We start from the raw sequence: 23,172 nt of genomic DNA on the forward strand, positions 1-23,172 counted from the left end.
CAGGCAAGCAGCATGTTGTTCCATCCCGCTGCTTCCTGCTGGAGAACACAACATCTGACTGGCTCGCTGGAGAGATGACTGAGCTATGACTGTGCGACAAGCTGACCAGACCTCTCATGCACTCACAGTGAACAAAAAAAAATGCTCCTGTCTAATGATGAAGCGATGCGAGGTTGCTTTAAACGGAAGTGAAAGCTGTACCTGCCGTGGTTTTAATGGATTAAACTTTGAGTCTGTGTTTCATCAGGGATGCACGGCTGTTAAATTACCCTCATTAACACGAGTAGACCTGCTGTAACTTTTGGGTAGCATATAAAAAGATCAAATCAATCAATCAATTCGGTCTGTGGGCAGATTATTCCATTTTATATGGATCATTACAAATATGGGGTGTAGTTATACACTGATGACGTAGTGTGGTTGGTGTATATACAGATGTTGTCTGTACCCACCCAGGTAATGCAAATGGAAACTACAACTGACATTTGTTACAGGGCATTTTTGCTTTCATTACATCAACATACTGTCATATTTTTCAACGCTGTCTATGTAAAGATAGACAGAGTTACCATTGATATAACCCCGTGGTATGAGCACGCGTTTTGCCTATGGCCATGTTGTTGTTAGGTGCTAAAAGTGAACATATTTGGACGAATGTTACAGTAACAGCTAATATTTGGTTAGAAAACTGTATCCATAAACTACGGGTGCACCCGATATCTGTTAATTAGTGATAAGTAACAGACCAATAATAATAATAATAATAATAATAATAATAATAATAATATACACAATTTAATGAACAAACTGAAGCCCACTGTACCCCACAGCAGGTCATATTCTTTCGGATCATTTTATTATAAAGCTACTGACAGCACAAACATGCTAAACAGGTGCAGTTTGGTGGATTAGTGGAGGTTAGATGGAAAAAGCATCGACTGGTCATGTGGTGGAGGCGGAGTATGTCATCTGCTAATCAGAAAGTTGGTGGTTTGATTCCTGGCTGCTCGGGGAAGAGATCCTAAACTCAGAGTTGCTGTGTTCATCCAACCGTGAATGTAAGATAGAAAGCACTTAGATATAGTGTAAAGCACATATCTAATAACCAGTTCAATTAATAATCCACTCAGACACCAACTATGCATGCTTGCCCCAGGCGTAACAAAAGACTGTAGCTGCTGATGTCCTAACTCGGGTTCACAACATATGCAAAAATATTATTCTTTTAAATGCATTTATTTTGAAACAGTGGTTTAGTGCATCCTGATGACTTTGCATTAAAGCTCTCGTGGCTGCATACAGATACTTCTGGGACTCTTCAACTCTGGCCCAGATATGTTTGGATTTATTGCAACTTCACATGGAGGCCAGTCGATTCATACAGCGTGAGATTTCAAAGCTCCTCCTCCAGGAGGCGAGTATGCTGTAGGACCATCAGAGGTGAGGAGGAATGAGGATGGTGCAGATGGGGGATTTCTCCTCATGGAAAGAAGGGAGGAAGAGGTGAGGAGGAGGAGGGACAGAAGTTCAGTTGGACAGACAGAGAGCTGGAGAGCTGAAGATAAGAGAGGGGAGGGAGATAGAGGTTGTGTGTGCGTGTTCGGGGGGTGGGGGGTGGGATAAAAAGCAAATGGGTTAGAGGATTTGGATGCAGGGAGCATATCCATCAGGGATCTTTCCTGGTATCAAACTGGAGCGATCAGCGATAAAAACTCAACCTGGAAACGGCTGTAGCTGCAGTGGGAGTTCACTGGGCTGCAAATAGGCCTGTCTGCCCCTAATCTCTCTCCATCTCTATGTCCCCCACCGCCACCACCCGCCTCCTCCAGCCACTCTTGTTGGCTTTATAATGACTCGAAAAGCCAGTAATACAAGTTCTCTTTATAGTCGGCCTGGTACAGATGGCCGCTCTGCACTGATCTCTGTGCCCAAGCCTTTACTGTCCACACGATCTGCAAATTTTATACAGTCGCTTCAGTCATATGACCACTCCTCTCTGCACTACGTCTCCCTCACTCACTAAAAAAAAATCTTCACAAAAGAAAAAGAGAAATGAAAGAAGAAGCGGGTTTTTCTTCTTTCTGCTGTGCCCCACCCTTTTCTAGATAGAGAGAGAGGGAGAGGAGGAGAAGAAGAAGAAAAAAAACATAATTTATCTGTGTATTATCAAGAAAGGCAGACACTTTAATCAGTCAGCTATGAAGTCAGTATTTCCATTCTTATCTGTCGCAGGAGTGGAAATGGAGAGGAGATAGCGTTCTGGGAGCCCATCGGTGGGCAGGAATGATAATGGGGGGTGGGGGTGGAGGGTTTAGGGGGTGAGGAAGGCGGGGAAGGGGGGGGGGGCAGGGCTAGGCTATTGGACCGCTGTGTCAGCGCTATCTGCACCCATTATCAACAGGCTTATCGGGCCTACCATCAGCCTCGCTGTAATGGGGCCAGTTCAACTTTCCACATTATCATACCGCCAAGACCTGGTTCGCCAAGGCTAGGGGTCTGGCTGGAGACACAGAGAGAGAGAGAATGAAAGAAGGGGCGATAGAGAAGTGAAGGTGGAAGGCTGGAGATACAGGGAGTGAAGTTGAGAGAAATAGTGGTTGGTAGAGAGGAATTTAAAAAGGAGAAAAATGAGAGAACTGATGGACGAGCTGGAGCTGGACCGAAGAGTGAGAGCGTCAGAGTGATGGGAAGGTCCCGAAAAGCCATAATAAACTTAAGAAGAAAAAAAGCATTCAGGCTTTGTTATTTACGCAGATATGCCAGTGACATTGTGTTGCGCTCCGTTGTTGCGTCTACACTCAGGAGGACTGTTTACGGTCTGACTTCCTGCCTCTGTGAGCTGTTAAGTTATATTAGATCACACGCCCACAATAAATGATGTTACAGTGGGGATTCATTAATCTGGAAGATTACATGAAGTTAGTTTTTATAGCTCACTCAATCTTTATCTGCGTCTTTATCATGGGAAGATGAAACAATGTGTCAGGATTTTGCACAAATGTCTTTTTCCCAACAGTCTTCACCATAACGTATAAAGACAGAATGGAAAAGCTGCTGCGTGCTGATGCCATTTGCTCATCACTGTTGCGGCCAATATCGACTCTTTATAACTTTTAACATCTGAGCCTTCAAATTAATGTTTCCAGCAGGGTTGTTTTTCTTATGACGTTGGACGAGATTCTGTATCAAGCTAAGGGTCACATTTTGAGCCATACTGCACAATTTTCTGTACAAAGTCTCAAAAACTAGATTTCCTTCACTGCAGCCAACACAATATTTTTATTAGAGCTCATCTTAGAGGTGTTCAAGCTGACCCTGAAATTGTTTTTGTCCTCCAAAGTCAAAGTTACATTCAATGAGCTTCAGAATGAGGAACAAAGGTGATTTAAGCAATTTTGAACACAGCGTGGTTGTTGGTGCAAGACCGGCTTGTCTGACTATTTCAGAAACAAAAGCAGCAGTTCTCTGGGTGAAAATACATTGTTGCCTTGAGATGGCAACAGTAACTCAAAAAAAACAAACATTTGTTACAACCATGGTACGCAGAAGAGCGTCTTTGAATGCACAGCATGTTGAACCTTAAAGCAGATGGGCTGCAGCAGCAGAAGACCACACTGGGTACCATCCCTGTCAGCTGGACAGGAAACTGAAGTTACCCTCATACTCACAGACACTAAAAGAATCGGCAGGTGTGTCTAAACCGCACGGATGATTTCCGTTAAGATGACTATACAGATGATGTGATATCCTACATCAGCGTCAAGTTTTAGAGTGAATTCCAACAACAGCAATCCCTGGTTCATAGCTCAGAAGGCGGTTTAGCGAGACGGTGAGAGAGAGGCTAAACAGCAGCCCTGGAAGAATCTACGTCCACACTAGCCCGGATAGATTTGAAAACGGCGTCTTCGTCTGAAAACGATCTGCATCCACACTAGCGTTTTCAGTCATTTTCAAATTTGCTCGTCCACACTAAGACGGACGAAAACGCTGACGTTGCAGTTCCGCGCATGGGTGAAACGCAAGACGACTCGACCTGCGTCATTTCCCTCTGCGTTTATTTATATTCCGGCTCTTTGAAACGTGGCGGTGAAATGGCAAGACAACGAGTCACCAACGAGTACAAGGTTTCCAAAGCAAGCGAGAACATCGACCGGGAGATAGGGCTAACAAAATTGTGAGCAAACAAATCAACTGCTGTCCGATGCCGTCCACCATCTTGGTTTAAGTGGTCACATGACTGCATCATATGACCAACATGCGACATCGTTTTTGAAAGTCTGCGTTTTCGAGTGTCCACACTGCAGACTTTACACAACTATTATAACATTCAGAGTACTCCACATGACTGGTACACTGACCTTTCTGTGCAAAATGTCAGAGTAAGACTGCTCCTTTACTCAAGTGTTTAAGTATCTATGAGTGGTTCTGAATCTATTATATCTATACATCAATATGAAACTACTCTCAGTTTCAAACTAACTAAAAAAAAACATAAATAGGTGGTGACTACAAGTGATTCCAGGCTCGTTGCCTACTGACAAGGAAAGTATTTTTTAAACAGAAACAAATACTTCTTTAGTTTAAGTTACTAAGTTATAATCGTGTATCCAAAACGGTCATTAGTCGCACTAGTAGGTCAGTGTCCTCTTCAGTAAGAAGCAGTGGTTTGACTTGAAAACGAGTAGTATTATAAAATAAAAAAAGGACAGGCATGAATCATTCATTCTCCTAAGCTCTTAGTAATCATGGGATAGGCTCTCACCCTTTCCAGTGGATCTCACAGGCTGTCTGAATGTTACAGTCTGCACCGGCACATTTCAAGAATTAATTAAGACAGTAATCTCAATCTTCCCAACCCAACAGCTCCAATATACATGCTGTACAGTCTGACCAAACTGTAAAGGCCAGGCACGCGCGCACATGCACACAAACACACACATGCAGGCAGTTGATTGGCAGCTCACTTATCAGCCAGGGAGCCAGAGCACCATGGTTTACACAAGCACAAAGCAATTCAGAGGCCCGGATCACTGCAACACTACTGGCTCACATGACTCATAATGTACACAGTGAGTGTGTGTGTGTGTGTGAGTAAATGAAAGTACATCTAAACATGCTGTCCCTGCTTAAAACATGTATAGATTCTAGAAAAATTTATAACAGTGCGCATATTTTTAGTTCAATACACCGCCTCCACCCATATCTGGAAAACAATTTTGTGCAATTCGGGCTCCACGTTACTGGTTTATATCGGCAGCAGTTGGATCATGATTGGCCCTGAAATAGCAGAGATGTTGCTGCAGGTTCAAGCTCTCAGTTCTTTTCTCTTTCTGGTCAAATAGACTTCTGCAGATCAACCACAATATATTTTTTGAGGGAAAAAGGATTTTAAATGGAAAAACATTTTCTTTGTGACTTTTATCATCCTCTGTTGGCAGCCAGAGGGAACTGCAACAACATCTGGAATAGTTTGCGATGGTCCACATTTCCAAAAGACTCTCATTTCCACAGCAGAGGAGTAAAAATGGCACAGAGCACGTTTCGAAAGCCCGAAATCAGCCGTACGAAGGTAAATGCATATGATCCAAGGTGATGATGCTGTTTTTATGTAAGCAGATAGTTTGTGTGTCTGTAGGCAGACAGCGAGAGGAGCCGCCGGTCTAGACCTCCTCTGTTAAAGAGGCTCCCACGAGGATCCTCCAGCATCTCCTCTTTCTATTCGCATTGTCTCGGATGCCGAGGCGCCCTTATCACCTCCTCGCCTCCCGTCCTTCCCGTTTCTTCCTCATTCCCTCATTGTGTCCATCTTCTTCCTCTTCCCCTCCTCATTACTGGACATTAGGTGGCCGTTCTTGTGTTTCTTCCTCATTTCCCAAACTCTACCTTCCCCTTTATTCTTTAATGTTATAACCAGCATCAGTCCCTTAATCACCCAAGCACTTTTTTACATGAAATCACATAATGCAATCCAGTGCGCAAGTACATAAAAGAATAAATATGTACCGAAGAAGATATAAAAAACTGCACTCACTATGAAGCAGGCTGAGCCGGTCACTGCCTGCATTATTAAACTGACCTCACAGCTGGCTGCAACAAAATAAGAAACTCATTTTTATAAATTATTTTAAAAGTAGAAAAGTCAATCACCTTGGTCTGATCTGCCTGCAGCTGCTCTCTCATCCCCTGCTCACACTCCCCCTCCTCAGTATCAGGCCTGAAGCCCATCTGATTCCCCGCTCCAGATTAGCAGATTATATTATCATTATTATTACTATCATTATTAGAGCATCGATAGTTTGACAACCCCCACAGTCCACTACCGCAAACATTTTGCTGAAGTCTCTCAATCACAAAACTTTAGAGTTTCTCTAATTTAATTTCAAAAAGAAGAAAGAGTCACTGGTTCAAAGTGCTAAAGTTTAAGGATTTGATGTGTTTGCAGGGCCAAATTTCCTCAATTTTATATGTTTCATTAGACAAATGATTAATCTGGCTACCCAGAAAAATGCTGCAGATTAGTTGATAATAAAAAAGGTCAACAGGAAATTATTTTTTTGTCATGGTAATGTGACTCTCACCATGTAGCATTAAATAAAGGAATTCTATTAATGCTCTAAAATGCAGATGGATACATTTAAATTGATTAAAAAACTGTAATTACAAATTTTCGTTTTTGCTTTAATCCATGGATAACAACTCTTTATAACTAGTTAGCTGCACTCCTGGTTTGCATACTGGCAGCAGGACCAGGTCCTCATCATTCAGCTGCCTTTCCAGAGACAACCGGCCCATGTGCCGCTAATTCATTTACGAAAGCACGGGTACGCACATACAGGCGTGCACACACAGCTTACAGTCAGGTATCCCAATAAGCAATAACAGAGTGACCCTGAAGTAGCAGGAGGTGCATCAGGAGTGAGAAACTGAGGCAGCTATATTCAGCTATCATCTATTTCATTCTTTACACCTGTGCTTTACTGAGACATGTCAAAATGTCTCGTGTGCAAGATAGGAGGCCTAGCCCTCTACTGCTTACCCACAAAGTATGAATAGAAGGAGCACGTTTACGTGCATTCTCTCTAAGGATGCAAGTCTGCACATTACCGAGTATGTGCCGTGTGAACAGCTGTGCAACCTGCAACACTGGATAAATGCTAATCAGACTTGCATATAGATCGCCATCCCGCACATACCTATTAGCTCCTACGGAATGACCGCAGACTTTTGGAGAGCTGAGAATGGGAGTCAGGTTCATTCCTGTGTGTTATGCCAATAAAGTTTATCTTGAATTTGATTATAACATTTCTCAAGTAATTAAATGTAAGCTGCTCATAAAACAGTTTATGGACTCAGTGTATTCATTGCAGACTGAAGTGACAGAGAAGAGAGAAAATACCAGAGAAGTGGGCACCGATTGTATCACTTACCAACACAATGATAAAAAAATTTCCTGTCTGATTAGCTTGAAAACAAAATGTGAGCAATAGTTTATTCTGGCTCTGTATGTGAGGAAACTGCTTTTTCTTCAACGGTAGTTTGCCCCATCATAATTTATCATTACAAATTTGATCATTGTTTTACTACAAAAAAAAAAAATCACAGAAGATGCTCAATATGTTTCTTACATCTTTAATATTTTACCCAATACATCAGGGGTCGGCAACCTTTCTGATGGCGAGTGCCATTTAAAATTTCCTCAGAAGTCAGTGTGACATATGATTGCATTAGCAATAAATTTAATAACGCTACACAATATATAGAACCACTTTACAGAGCTATATTTGTTTGCAGATGTTGGCAGCTGTCAGCGAATAGTTATCAGCTATTTTGAAACAAAAAAAAACACCTTTTATCCATAACAAGAACTCATAACAGCAAATGAACTGGCCTCCTCACAACAATGATAAGAAAAATAAACTGGGCCAATATGGCATGTTTGTTAATACAGAGACAAACATGTTAATGTGATCTCTGGTCTCCCACTCAGAGACACAGGTCTCCGAGTGTCCAGCATTCAGACGGCTACTTGAGGACACTCATGTGAGAGAAAGTCTGCTCACACAGACATGTAGAGCCAAATCCTGTCAATAAGGCCTCTGCAACGTTCTGAAGACAGTTAAACTTGTCAGGTAGTGATGTCCAGCAGGTGAAAAGGTAGCTCCATGAACACGCACAGCTGTGGATTCCAGCTGCTTTGATGTTGCATTAACTGGTATTAACTCAGCCAGTTAATGGGAGACAAATCCAGCTGCTCATTAAAGATTTCTGGTTTGATCAGAAAATAAAACATTGGTCCAAACACCTGAAAGTCCCAAAAACGCCTTGTGTCTCGAGTCTACGGATGTATCCGTGTATCTCCGTGGTGCTGATGCTGCGCTGAGCGGAAAGCTGCTGAAGCTTTTGAGGTGTCAGAATGTGGAAAGCTAACAACGTCCCTCTCACCAGTAGGCTAAGTTATTTTTAACCAATTACAAGTTGAATCTGGTAGTTGGGGTTGTTAGTTAAGATACCGTCATTAAGAAGCAGCACAACTAATGTGTCTATGCGAGCTGATTTGCGATGTGCACCGCTGGTGTGGCCTTTTATTTTTTTGATGCACCTTCTCAGATTAATTCACTGCGTGTCGTGCCCAGAGCTGGACTGGGACAAAAAATACAGCCTGAGCATTTTAACTAGAGACCGGCCCCCCAGGTATTAAAGCCATAAAGCCTTTGAATGAAAACAAATGCTGTTGTTACAGTGATGTTCAGTCTTGTTGGTATTTAAGTATGATTTCTATACATTTTACATCAGATAAAAACTTTGGTTGTAAGATTCAGATAATTATTTAATAACAGCCAGACATTTTAAATGAAAATAAGAAAGTATTTCTTTGTGCCCCCCTCTCCCTGTTAATGCCCTACCTGCCCCACTGGCAGCACTTTGCTAGACCCGCCCCTGCACAGTTACCAGCTGTCAGCTACTTAGAAAAGGATCCTGGTGTTATTTGTCTCTCAGAAACAGTTCATAACTTCAACTCATTCATGTCACCTAAAAGGTAAACCTGTTTCTCCATCACAGCTCTGATGATCCAGTAAGGACATCTCCTGGTTTCATCTTCATGTTTCCCTCTCACCACATATCCAAACCGACATCATGACCAGCAGCTTTACAGCTGTGGCTCCAGCAAACATCAGCTGATACTAGAAATTAATATTAAATACATTCTAACAACAGCTGATCAAGCTTAAACATGCTGCTGTTGTTTAGCGCGACATCTGCTGGTTTCCTGTTTCTGACACAAAGTGGGCGATAAACAAACAACAGAGACGATCAGCTGATCATTGATCAGTTTCATGATTAAAGTAGCAACAGGAGAGAGAGGGGAGAGAATGAGAGAAGAAGAGGCAGCTGTGCAGCATAACGACAGAATAACTCCAGCTTTGTGTCTTTTTCCATCCTAGAAAAACTGCGTCCCTTCTCAGCTCAACACGAAACGCGTAATGCTTTCTCTGAATGCGGGACGATTCCATCTTTTTACGGGACAGTTGGCAACTCTAGTAAATAATCTTATGAATAAAATAAAGTTCACTATCAGTAACATCATAGCACCCACCCAGCTGTATAGAAACTCCGTCATGCTAGCTAGTAGCAGTACGAGTTATTGTAACTGACTGTAAAAAGTCAGCACAACGAAAATAAACTCCACCTAAACTTGGTTCATATCTGACCCAGATAGACTGCAGGTCATAACTTCTGACCTGAAGTTCAGTTCACACTCGGACCGGCGGCCGCCTCGGGTCTCTGCTCCTCCTGCCTCCCCTTTCCCTCATCCACCTGCTGGCCTCCACCACTTGTTAATGTTACTGAATCTGTAGAAGCTCCGCCATAGCCACCACCAAACAACTGAGTTATTTTTACACACCGGCCAGCATCTGGCCAATCCACCACCTTTCATTGTTTATACCGTTACAAAAAAAAAAAAAATCATCGACCCATCGAGCAAATGCCCGGTATGCCCGATGGCCAGCCCAGCTATGGCCATGCCATCAGTTAACCCTTCGCGTGCCTTGGGTTGCCGACCCCTGCTGTACACTACAGATTACTTCATGCATAATGCCGTGACATGAATATGGAGCTTTGTTTTAAAACTGCCTGCATCAGGGAGCGTCACATTATACATGAATAATGGAGTTAAATAAATGTTATATTAATAATACACAAATACAAACGTTGGTGTGTTTTTGTGTTTTTCTGTGGTAACAGGAACTCGTGGTTTTGCATATTTACCCCCAAAAAAGCACTAAAACAAAGAGAAAAATGATTTTTTAATTTCTATTGTTATTTTACTAGTGTGTGTGTGTGTGTGTGTGTGTGTGTGTGTGTGTGTGTGTGTGTGTGTGTGTGTGTGCGCGTGCGTGCGTGCGTGCGTGCGTGCGTGTGGTCGTTTTTCACTCAATATCAGACTGCACTGGAAGCAGGTGCACACAGGGTCAAAGGTCGTTGTGAATGAGTCTGTGTGTGTACGCTAAGCGCTTCATGTTCTGTCGGGGGACACAGTGTTTTATCTGGTCGGGCTTCTGTGACCTTTGAACCTGGCACTGTCCACCGTTTGGTTTCATATCGGCGATCTGGGAATTCAAGCTTGCCAGCTTCAAAATACACTTTCATTTATTGTTGTTCAGGAGAAGAACAGTGTGTGTATGTGTGTGTGGCTGTAAAAGCAGGTCAGGCGGTGTTGTTTGCCCAGGTTGCCTTAACACCCCGGAACAGAGTGCTCAGCACAGTAGGCGCAAATGGTCTGTCTTATCACTGCTGCTGGGGGGGGCTTGTCATAACACTGGTTATGACTCTCCTTTACACGCACGCACGCACGCACGCGCGCACACACACACACACAAATCTGCACAAATACACTGTACTTTGAGTGTCAAGAATCGTTCTGACCACAGATTGGAGCCACGTGGCCCTCAGGTACCTCACACACACACAAACGTCTGCTTTGCACTGCAATAACTGACCTCCATGTGATCTTTTTGATACAATGGGGTCACGTGATAAAGCGGCACAGCTGCTTGAGGAGAAGGTGTTTGGCTCCCCGGGTTGTAGAGACCACAAGTCCTCCCAAAGCTCTGTGGACCGAGCTATCAGACCTGTAATTACTGCCAGAGCAAACAGCCGGTACGCTGATTACGCTACTGTGCGTAATACTTTCTCTCCTCCCTCGAGCGCAGAGGCGTCGGCACCGAGGTCAGGGGTGAAACCGTTTACAACCGCGCTGGGCTGGCGGGGTCATAATTCACCACAAGGCTGTCCCCGCGGGTAAATAGCAGGAAAGGGTAATAACTCATCCACGCATTCAACACAAACGGTGTTTCCTCTGTAACCTCACCAACTTCCTCCTTTGGTATATCTGACCATACACACACACTGTCATCATTGCTCAGTTAGCCACAATGCATACCTACATACTCATGAAAAGAGCAAATGCATATAAGGAGAGCAGAGAGCGCTCTAATCCATCAGGCATCTTCACCAAAAACACTCAAAACTGCTGCTTTCATCAGATCACTATCGCTGGATTTCAAACGTCTAAGAAGAAGAGAACAAATCAAGTAGAGAAAGTCCCAAAACCACGATCTAACTCCAAATAAAAGCATTTTTTAACCTTCCAGAGCCGGAAGCCGATCGAATCTGCTTCAACTGCCAGCTAAGAACGGGATTATTTCAATGTTTTCAAAGTGTTCACAGTATTTTATCCACACTCAGCTCGGGCACCGTGCACATGTGGGCATGACTGACTGCAGTCACATGCGGCTCTCACGCTGAGCTATCTAATTGTCAGCATGAGAATCTTTGCCAGTTGATACCCAATCAGTCACCATGTAGCTGCTTTAATATCAGTAGAATCAAGCGAGTCATCCTGCTGACGCTGTGCCTTTCCTCTTTTTCTTCATCTGCCGCCGCTTACTGTACGCACCCAAAAGTTTCTCGCCTTTAACAAAGGAGAATATGTTTAAAACACAAACAGATAGTCATCAAATAAAATTTCCCAACATGTCTGTGCTATCACACGCACAATCTGGAAAGAGTAATACGTGCTATTAATTTGAATTAAATTAATCGATGAGGACGCTTGTTAGGGAGGAGAGAGAGTGCGAAGAGATTGAGGGAGAATAGAAATGCATTCACACCTATCATCTAATTATACAACAACATTAATCCCATTAGGGCTGGAACTGATTGCCAGGGTCTGGACCCCGGCTGCTCCTGCCTGGGCCTGTTGTTATTGCAGCCGAGCCTCTGCTCCTGCCTGCTCCGGCCTGATAACAACTCTAATCATGCTTGGCAATCTCTATCTGCGCCGGAGATCGGGCCCCCGCGGCTTATCTAAAGTTCACATCAAGCTAAAAGCAGAACAAAGGAGGAGTTAAAAAAAAAAAGCACACTGAAAGAGAAAAAAAACAAAAGGCAAAGCCACCAAGGCGCAGCGTGACTCTCCTGGCTGTGTGTGGAATTTAGACAAGCTTGTGTGTTTTAGTTTCGTCACTCACAAACAATGAATTAATCCCTCAATGTGCGACTGTATGGAAATCACGTGAGCCGCACCCACGCATTCCTGTTACACAATTTTAGTTTTTTAAAACTAGCGTTCAAAGTTTCAAAACAACTTTGAGCAGAAAGAGAACAAGAGAGAAAGAAGACGAAGACTAAGAGGAGGAGGAGGAGGTCAGCCCGGTGATTTCCTTGTCTGGCCTCTGCAGGCGTCCTGGTTTGCTTTCAGCTGTGGGAGGCAGCGCATTATTCATGCTGACCTCTGAGCTCTAGCGCTGATGTCATAGGAACCAGGCGTTCTCTCACTCTCACACACACACACACACACACACACACACACACACACACACACACACACACGCACGCACACACACACACACACACACGCACACACACACACGCAATCAGCAGAGTGGATCTGCAGGTTGTTATCTATCTACCATCTGCAGGCCTCCTTATCAGCCCCAAACATCTTTCTCGGTAGAGGGTGGGGGAGCGGCAGAGCAGGCTGGCTGGGCTGCCATTAAAAAACACACCACAACACATTCATCTAGCAGCACACTTTTTCACTATTTTTCTATCTCTTTCTTCCCACTATCTACCTCCACTCCCTCTCCAAACCCCCTCCCCTTATCACAGCACTTGTTTCCCAACCGCTCTTCCCTTTTCGCTTTTCTCTCTCCTTCTTTTAATTATCTAGACATCCAGCCCTAGCCGATCGCAAACAAAAAACCACCAACAGCAACGGCGGCGCTGGTAAAAATGGCACACAACGTCCACATGTAATTACAATGCGCCCTCCGTCCTCCATCTCTCCTTCCATCTGCCCAACCTCCCCTTCCTCCTCTCCCCCCTCTCTTTTGCTTTCTGCGATATCAGCAGCAGCGATCGCCGCCAAGTTTTATCGCGTCTCCCATCTCAACCGCCAAAATATAAGCCCAGGGATCCAGCCTCAGTGGGCTGCCTGCCTGCCTCCTATCGCCCCATCAAGAAGAGCAGCCATATCAGGCTGAAAGATCACAAACCGTTGGGGAGGATGACGCACAAAGAGACACAGACAAATATCTATCTGCTACACAAACACCCCCTTCTCCTCCTCTACTAAGGGCCTCCAGAAAGCTCTGGACTTGGACTGCTGTTTGGCAAAAAAAAATAAAAATCCAAACCTAAAAGAGACATCCACGCTACACTGTCCTAATGGAGCACTCCAGTGTGTGTGTTTGTGCGTGTGTGTGTGTGGGTGGGTGCTGCCAGTGTTCAATTGTTGCTTTTCAAACCACACCTGAGTCTGCACAGTATTAGCTACTGTAGCTATGGGGGCGTTTCCAGGATTCTTGATTTCCTAAATGGAACGGGTACGGGTGGGTGGAGAGGCAACCAAACATGAACGGGGAGGCAGGGGGGGGGCTACAAATAAAATTTATTACTAAAATAAATAGTTGAAACACAAGATTCAGCCATGAGGTAATACAGCTAATAACAGTGTTTCCAGTTTTATTAACTGTAATAAATTATGTTTGCAGTGGTTCATGTAGGTTTAACACTACTTTTCTTTGTTTCAAACACAAAAGTTGATGTTGATACAAAGAAACAAAGAAAAGGACAACAAAAAGATGTCATCTCCATCGATTACGACACATTAATGCCGATATTTACAGGAAAAGTGAAGTAGTCTTAACATAAACATCTTCAGTGTGGTACGAAAGGCAGGAATACTCAGTCACTTGGCTTCATGGATGATTCTAGACCACCTGAGGTTTGCTTTACTGTAACTGCACCACTAATGAGTTGGATTATAATCTGCACACATACGAAACCACCCCGCTCATTCAAAGTATCCCCACTGATTCATTTAGTGCATTTTTCACACACACTCTGCAGCCCTGAACCTTTTAAAGCATTACCTATTGGAGGTTTATGCAAGAACTCAAACATCCAACTCAGCTGGACCAGGTTTCACCTGCCAGCTCACCTGTAATGTTCGTTAACTGAAGAGTCGATGTACTGACGACATTTCTTTCATGATCAGTACAATAGTTCATCATACTATGAAACTGAGGGCCAGGGCCAAGAACATCTATATATCTTGCATTTTTTCCAGACATCTTCAACCAATAAAATAAATAAAAAAGTTACCGCTTGTGAAGTCTTTCAGCTCTTCATCACACTGCGTTTAAACATTTAGCCATTAGCCAAATTGATGCAGTTACACTAACATCACACACGAGCGCTCCTCTTTCCATCACACAAATGTAAGCCTTCCAAAATGCAAATGGCTAAATCCACAACGTGAGAAACTATAACACACAAACTTCAGGAGACGTCAGGAGAATTCGGCCATTAGCTGCACTCAGATGACTGGAAATACACCAACTGTAAATCAGCAATTTCCTTTTAAATATCTTAAACACGTCAAGCTCTCACGTCTCCGTCTGTTGAAAGCTTTAACTGGACACCAAATAACTTTTACAATAACAGGAAGAGCTGTATTGAGAGCAGGTCACAAGCTTATTTGTAGCTCCAAATGCAACATTAAAAAACGAGTGGTTTACCTTCAGCTGGATGAGTAACTAAATGACTTATCGAAGGCGTGAATCAATTTAGGAAACAAAGTCGGTTTCAACAATGAAACGGCACCCAACACCACTGTGACCTGGCTGGAATTTGTCATATCACTATCAGCAAGCAGCATGCTCAAAACAACATGGTGGTTCAACAGTAACAGTAGTGGTAGCAGCTCCTACCTCATGAACCCCCCCCAAACACACACACACACACACACACACACCCCAGCTGAACAAAGTCCTTATCACTCCTCACTCTTTCCTATCAAAATGTCTGCCAAATCACAAGAGAGTCACGGGGCTGAGAGCCTGGCCGGCCTCAACCACAGCCGGCGCCTGGTGCACAGGGAAGCACGGTGGACCAGAAGCACTGATAAAGATGGCCATGACACCCCTGAGACGCGCACATATACACGCTGTCTCATACACACCGGGTCTAGCCTGAGTTTATCAGCCTTGGGGTCTGGAATACATCTCCAGGCCTCGCTGCTGGCCTTACTGGAGGTGCCTGCTGGGAGCTCACTGCCTCTCTATGGGAACCGATGTAGGAGGGGTAGGGTTAGGCATCATCGAGAGAAATTCCTGATGGAAATCCATGACCAAGACGGATGCCGTGGATGAATTAGAACACAAACAGCTACCACCAACTGTATTCTCCAAGTACTGAAGACATCATCATCATCATCTGCCTTCATTAGTCCAGGTTAATCAACAAACGGTTTGTTGAAGGGATGATTTAAATATCTACTTACAGCATTTCTGGATCCAAAATGAAAAAGAGAAACTTTACTCCAAGTGTGCCGCACCATTTTGGACTAGATGCTTGAATCCAACTGAACAGAGTCTAAGCACAGCAACAAAATCTGAATCTGGAACTTGATGTACCCAAGATAAATTAGAGACATGGCACTCAAAGAGGTAGAAATCGGAGGAGGAATTCCACAGGAGCAAACACTTAATGAAACCTTATTTTCACAAAAAGCCAGCAAACTTTAAGCATTTATTAAAGATCAGATTTATTTTTAAGTCCTCGCAACGAATGAAGTTAAGGTAGATGCAGCTTCAAAATGAGTGTGTGTGTGTTCGTGTGTGTGTGTGTGTGTGCGTGGGGTGTCAAGACTTGCTTCCAGGACTTTGGACAGAACAAAGCAAATCTGTCTGCTAATAAAACTAATACTAATAATATTACACATGATAATAGTAATAACAATAAAAATACAGCCGACATGTGGCGTTACTAATGTTTACAAATGGACAAACTGTAATGACAGCACTGACTCTGGTAAGTCCAATGTACCTGCAAGCTGGAATAAAATATCAATATGTGTCATTACTGTGTCGATTATACATCACAAGAGGAAGAAGTGTGATGAAGTTGCCATGTTAATAATTTCCTTTGGCTTCGTTCACATGGATTTTAAGGAGAGACACGTCAGACCGTCTCCAGGTCTATTAATGACTATCTGCAGACAGTAAAATCAGTTTACAAGGATGTTGTAGTTTGGCAAAGAAGTCCTTGCATGCATGGCTGGTTAGCATTTGAACTTTCTAATAACCGGCCTCTCTGTGGTTGCTATGTTTGGTTTCTGCACAAGAACAACTGTTTGATTCATTTAAAAAGATCCACAGGTTTTGGGGAGGTTTTAGGTTAAATAGGACACCGTGACACAATCAGTGACGACGCTGCCAAACAAACTTATGTCACGGTTTCCAGCTGCTGCTTCCAAATATTTGTTCTTCTCCAGCAGAACCACATTAACACTGAGAGTCCCCACCATCCCCTCGGTGTGCAACAGGCAGGAGCAGAGGTTAATCACAACATCATTAATATGCTCTTATATCAACTCTGAACATCAGTTAGCAGCGATAAACCCTCACACGTTTTATAAACAGGAAGAGCTCGTCAAGCACGGAGACCAGCCAAGCGCCAGACCAAGAAAAGGGCCTTTCAAGCGGCCCCGAGATGCATTATTGAGTTAAAAGGATAGATGAAAAAACAGATCCAATTGTAAGCAGCTATCAGCGGGAGAGATCGGCCATGCGGCCTATCTCACGCCCCATCTCTAGGAAGGAGAAGTGAAAAGCCAGGAGGGGGGATGCAGCGGCGGCCTTGGCGCTGCCTCAGACAGAAAACAAATAAAAAAGATCCAATTTTAATCTTTATCTGCGCTCACATCGGATCGCTGCTTTATCTCAGCTCACATCGGCTTTTTGCCGAGAACACTGACGTTTCCACAACAGAATTAAACAGGAAGCCCCGGCCACACTTTCAGCTGCCAATGCACAAAAACATTCCGCACAGGGTAATAAAGAAAAACTTTTTGATATTCCTGCACAGCCTTACAGCGCGGAGGCAGCTGCCGAGGAGCCCCTTTAATAAAGGCTGAGGAGGACAGGAGGGGCTGGAGGGGAGGCGACATCCTCCGGTTATCCCGAGACAACGAGCTGCATCTGAAACTTAAAGTCTTCAGAGTCAGCTGTGCTTTCTAATTTACGCACCGATGAGGGGGGTCCGGGCAGGGACGCGCGTGCGGCGCATCGACACACGAACACTCAGAAGAAGAAGAAGAAGAAGAAGAGGGGAAACTTGTGTCATGCTTACGCTTTATCTGCCGGGGTTTGCTCTGCTTCCTCCGGGACATGCTGCCTCTGCTCTCGGGCTGAGCGGCAGAGAAGTGGTCAGGCTCTTCCTCTGGTTTCTGCCTCCTCTTCTTCTTCTTCTTCGTTCACAGCTGCGACGCGGCGCTCCGAGCAGCGACCGGAGAAATCCTCATGACCCGCGTGCGCTTTCACAGCTATCTTGTGCCACGACAGCTCCCGCGAGGCTACCTGTAGCTGAGTCCCCACCTGTGACCGAGGCTCTTCTTCTCAACTACAAATATCTGCCTCCGCCTCACCTCTCGCTTTCCTGCAAACGTTACTCCGTTACCGGGCGCGCCTCCGCTGTGTCCGCTGGCACGTCACTCAGCGACACGCAGTAAATGTGTGTCCCGTGGAAGCTCGCGCTGATAAAAGTGTCAGCTGTGGAGGTCAGCGGCGCGGCTGCTGTTTTCTCTGTCAAGTTTTCCTCCGGCTGGTCCGCCCCCTTGTCTGCCCGCACCGCGTCTAAGCCAGGGAGCCACTTTCAATGGAGCTCGAGCGCTACAGTCAACTCCGCTACTACACCGGAGCGGACGCGCCTCTGACACGCCCCTTGCGTCTGACGTAGAGCGCCGCACTCGTCCCCGATTGGCTCCCGTCTACCCCGTTGTAAAGCGCAATAAAACAGAAAGTATGCCTTATAATTCCACCGCGTGATCGACTTCACAATACAAATATCAGCAGTGTATATAAATCCTCAACTCTAATTAAGTAATGATATAATATTGCTTTATACTGTAATTATAGATGGATAATTAAAACGATACTAACCGTGATCACTGTGTCCTTTAAAAAGTCTGTAAAGTTTAGTTTCTTAACTTTTTTCTTGCTGTTTTGTGGTTCTTTTCACTTCTTTCAGCAGCACAGTGGAGTGTAATGCTGATGTACACGCATGACAAATATGTCCCGTGCTCTCCATCCATCCTACGGCTATAAATAAGGGCTATGGTGTTTTTGTTTACTTGTTCATTTAGTAGGTGTGGTTTTTGCATCAACATCTGTAATCTATCATGGGAGCCAAACAGTGGTGACTGTCAGATCTTGGTGTCTAATGTTAGTAATGTTAGTAGACTGCATAAAATTTCAAACATAGTGTGATGCAGAGAGTTAATTTTCGTAAATAGGGGACAAATAGCAGCAAAACAAACAAACATCTGCTGTTTTCCATATGAAAAATTATGGAAAAATGTAAAAGCTTTAAGCAAACGTAGAAATTAATACTAATTAATTTATTCATATTATTAAAAATTAATACTTTTTCCAATAAAACGGAATAAATGATAAATGAAATTGCCCAAATAAGTAGAAACAGACTAAAGTAATACATTTTTTTCTATTTTATGAGCTTTGATTTTTATTTAAGTGATTTTGTAGACTGCTCATTGATTGACCACAAATGAAGGCAGTCCAATTATAGAAAACGTATCTAAAATGTTGACTTTACTCAAAAGATAAATGTGTCACTGCCCTGCAGCAGACCCCACCTCTCACCTTACGACCGCTGGGATACTCTTAAGCACTCCACCCGTTTTCTTAACCAATGTGTTTATAAGCGGTGGGTAAATTATTCAAATTTGTTTTCTTTTGTGTTACCTGCGTGTGTCTTCTGTGTGGCATTGCTTTCATTGTCGTGCACTTTGTTTCTTGTTCAAATGTGATACAGACATGAGATTAGCCAGGATTTCCTTTTGGACTGACGACAGGCTGCTTCGGTTTCCTGCATGAATGACTCACGTTGAAATGTTTACCTTATAAGAATACCTACAAAGTGTAACAGCAGTGTTAGGCTGTGACATAATGAGGCTTTCATGACACATGAAAAATGAATATTAATAACATTAACACTATAAGAGCAGACTGAAAAATGAAGAGAAATGCAGAGTGCACTCTTCTTTCCTTTTAATATTCTGTCTTTTTAGATATTTAGCTTATTTTAATAACTTAAAATAAAAGAGTCTAAAGATTGTTTTAGGTCGGTATAGCTTCATCACTTTTGAAAAATAATAACCCTAAGAGTGCATAACTGAAAGCCTCCTTTGACTTTGGATAGGAGCATTCAGTGGCTCAGTTATAGAGTGTTATTCTATCCAGGGATTTCAGCCAGCAACCTCTAGGTTACACACGTGCTTCTCCAAAAATGCATGCTGCCCTCAACAAGAAGATGGAAGAGGATCGAGATTAGTTTCTTCCCAGCGAAATTCACTGGCGCCATCTAGTGGGCACTTTTCGAATAACCACTGATTCCTCGCAGGGGAGCAGCTCGCCCCTCTCCTTTCCTTTATCAGTCCTCGATTCCTTTACTTGGCTCTTCTGTTAGCGTCCAAGTCTCCATGTCTCCTCTGCCCTGCATGCCTCAATGTCCCCTTAATTCAAAAGTGACTCCATCCTCATAAACTTCCAAGTTAAAAGCCCAAGAGAATATGCTTTAAAACACATTTACAGCCTGAAAAAAAAAAATAGCCTCTAGTTGTATAGATAGTTTCACCTTCATAAAAATAGTGTAAAATGTTTTGGATACTGGCTGCTGGCCATCTGTCAGGCCTTATATCCACTAATTGGACTCACAGAACTGGATCTTGTCACCGTGTTTGTGCTGTAGGTTTATTTTTGGTTTATTTTTAATTGATGTATCTGACAAATAATTGGCTTTCTGGATGATATTGCCCATCAATAGTTTCAGGTTTGGTGATAAAAATTTTATCATTTATAGGACTGTTTCTTCGAGCTATCTTAGCGCATATTTGTGTCCGTACACTTTATGCTTGTGCCTGGAATACCAAGCTTGGGACTTGCCACCAATTGCACTTAGAACTGAAGAAGCTTCACAGATTAGAGGTGAAACATCTTCAAGAAACTTAATTAAGTCCAGACGCTTTTCTTTCCAAGCTTCTTAGACTACGATGATCTGGATGACTGAGAACCTTCACAGACAACACTGCACTTTCTTGTCTAGATATGAAAATTATGTTGCCAAAATCAAAACATGGCATGAGGTAAATTCAGAAATATGTCAGGTGCATTACATTGGCTACATCTATCTTCATGTCTAAAATGAAAAACTACGGATTAAAACTTTAATTCATCTAAGAACTATCAGCAATGACTTCACACCTCTGACTCTCAAAAGCCACAGACACACTATTCTTTGATTTTTTACTATTTCAAAACTCATTTGTGGAACCAACCAAAAGTCACTTTCTCAGATACACTTAGTTTTTGTTGCATCTGCTAAGTTTTGTTATTGGTTTTAGAGAATGACATCATATCACCACAGTGCTGGTTTCCTGTGTGTTCATCAAGTGGGCTACATTTAACATCTTGCTGTTGGAGGGCCAGGTTTAGTGCTCAGGCCATTATTTGCGTCACTGTTGTGGTTTTTGGTTAGACTCAAGATTCAGACACTTGAATCTTGAGGCTTCTTTTTATACTACTACTATACGCTACTTTATGTCTTGCTGCCACAGCTGCCACAGTCCTTCTGGTACTGTGGGAAACATGCTAAAGAGGCTTACATATATTCAGGCCATCTTTTCACAGAGTTTCTCAGGTTTCTTTAATTTGATGGTGTTGAATTGGTTAACAACAGCTTTATATCAGTGAATTGTTTCACAGTTTAAACTATGAGTTTGTCAAATTGCTGTCCAGCACTGATACTTTGGAGATTTGTGTGGGTTATGGGTAATTTCAGCCATTAATCCAAATTCCAGACTGTTTATTTGGACCAAGACGTTAACTCTTTATTTCAACCGAGGTCAGCTGGCAGCATTTACACATTTTGGGTGTTTATTTTTTCTGTCGTCCATTTTTTTCCCTATTTATAAACTGCAGTAGTTTGATTTTGCAATCAGTTTTAAAGCAGCAACACAGCAAAGTGGTGGCTAGTTTTTGGCTCTTATCACTTTTTAGGTTATGGTCCCCCTTAGATAAAGTCTAATTTATTTATGCGCCCCACATTAGAGATTGGTCTCTTAGCTTCTATTCAGTCTTTTATTCTGTTTCCCCAGTGACCTTCAAAATGTAGCCTGTTAGCACACCTGACAATAACATGTGGATGTTGTGGTGTGAGAACAAATGGAAGTCTCTCAGTACAGTATGTGAGTTCACACAAGGCATTCGATGCATTTCTGTTTTTGTCTCCAGTGAGAACGTCTGTCCAACTGTTTTGCAGGAGTCAGGTTTTGCACTCACTCAAAGGTTTTGTTGTTACTTTCACACGTGGCTAAAAATAACCGCTAGCAGCCAGCTTGTTGCAGTTGTCTGATAAATGTGTTTATTGTTTGTTATTTCTCTAGTGTAAAGTAGCCTATGTCAGCTAAGTAGATGGCACTTCACTGTGGCCAGTGATGCATTTGCACACAGGCAGATAAAGGGCGGTAACCACACGGCCATGTGAAAAAAAGGTTTTCTCAGGAGTCCTTTGAAAAACAAAGTTCAGCCTTACTGCTTCTATAGGAATGAAGAAAGGGTCAGTTCTACCATAACCCTAAACCTGTGTGTGATACAGTTTGTTGCCTTGATTTGATCACAAGCAGGGTTTAGGGTAGTGTTAATGCGTGGCTCAGTGTCTGCAACCAGCTGCAGTGTCATAGTCATTGTCTTACTCAGAGTGTAAGCTCAGTTTCTGTGAGCTCAGCATCTTCTGAGGAGGCTGACTTAAACTGACCTAGAGTGCTGCTGCAGCAGATGCACACATACCTGGAAGCATTAATTACAGACAGCAGGGGTTATGCATTTCCAGGACTTGTGTCATACTTACTGCCATCAACTGTGCAATATTTCCTTGTCTTGTCATTATTTTGCAGCTTGTTGCAGGAAAGCAGGTTGAGGTTGAATTTCTGTAAGCCCTTCATGCTCCCAGAACAAGTTATCAGAACTTGGCATGTTTGCTTGGCCTCTTGAAACTCTGTTTTTCTGCTGATTGTAAAAAGGTAAACACACTGTTGCCTAACTTGACCTTTGGGGTGGAAGACTGCACTGACTGCTGCTCACTGTTTACTCAGACAAACCTTGTAACTTCTGAATTCTGTTTGTAACATCTGCCAGTCTCTTGTTATCTTTATTTTTGTCATGCTCACATACTCCATTTGTTTTATTGCTCAAAGCATGTTCTGCTTTTTTGCACCATACTGTAAACATCTGAGGTGTTTAGGCAGCAGGTCCGGTAATTTGGAAGCAGGAACAGAGGATAAAACTGGCTTATTCTCATTCCCAGGGAGTGAAACAAAGTTAAAGTACCAGGTGTCCTTGGGTGGAGCTGTGCAACCAAACGGGCTATGTCATCGGCGAGATAGGTATCCATGCTGGATTTTATTGTTCTAAAGGAAGGAGTTTCACCCTAACCAAAAATAGTGACGTGAAAACAAACATAAAAACACATAAAAACTAAACAGACCAGTGAGTTAACTGGAGACACAAACCAGGAACTCCACCTGTC

The 23,172-nt window shown here is 43.2% G+C and overlaps 1 protein-coding gene across 1 annotated transcript in view; it reads right to left on the bottom strand.

Moving 5' to 3' along the window:
• Positions 1 to 18,245, bottom strand: part of zfpm1 (zinc finger protein, FOG family member 1) — a 107,672-nt gene extending 89,427 nt beyond the window's left edge. Inside the window, exon 1 of the mRNA XM_085414947.1 lies at positions 17,701 to 18,245. Coding sequence (XP_085271073.1) covers positions 17,701 to 17,740 — 40 coding nt within the window. The 5' untranslated portion in view covers positions 17,741 to 18,245. The remainder of the gene's footprint in view (positions 1 to 17,700) is intronic.
• Between the last annotated feature and the right edge of the window lie 4,927 nt (positions 18,246 to 23,172).

The sequence above is a fragment of the Rhamphochromis longiceps genome, linkage group LG7 (assembly GCF_057381845.1).
Source record: "Rhamphochromis longiceps isolate RC_006_pf linkage group LG7, R_longiceps_female_GT1.1, whole genome shotgun sequence".
Classification (NCBI taxonomy): Eukaryota; Metazoa; Chordata; class Actinopteri; order Cichliformes; family Cichlidae; genus Rhamphochromis; species Rhamphochromis longiceps.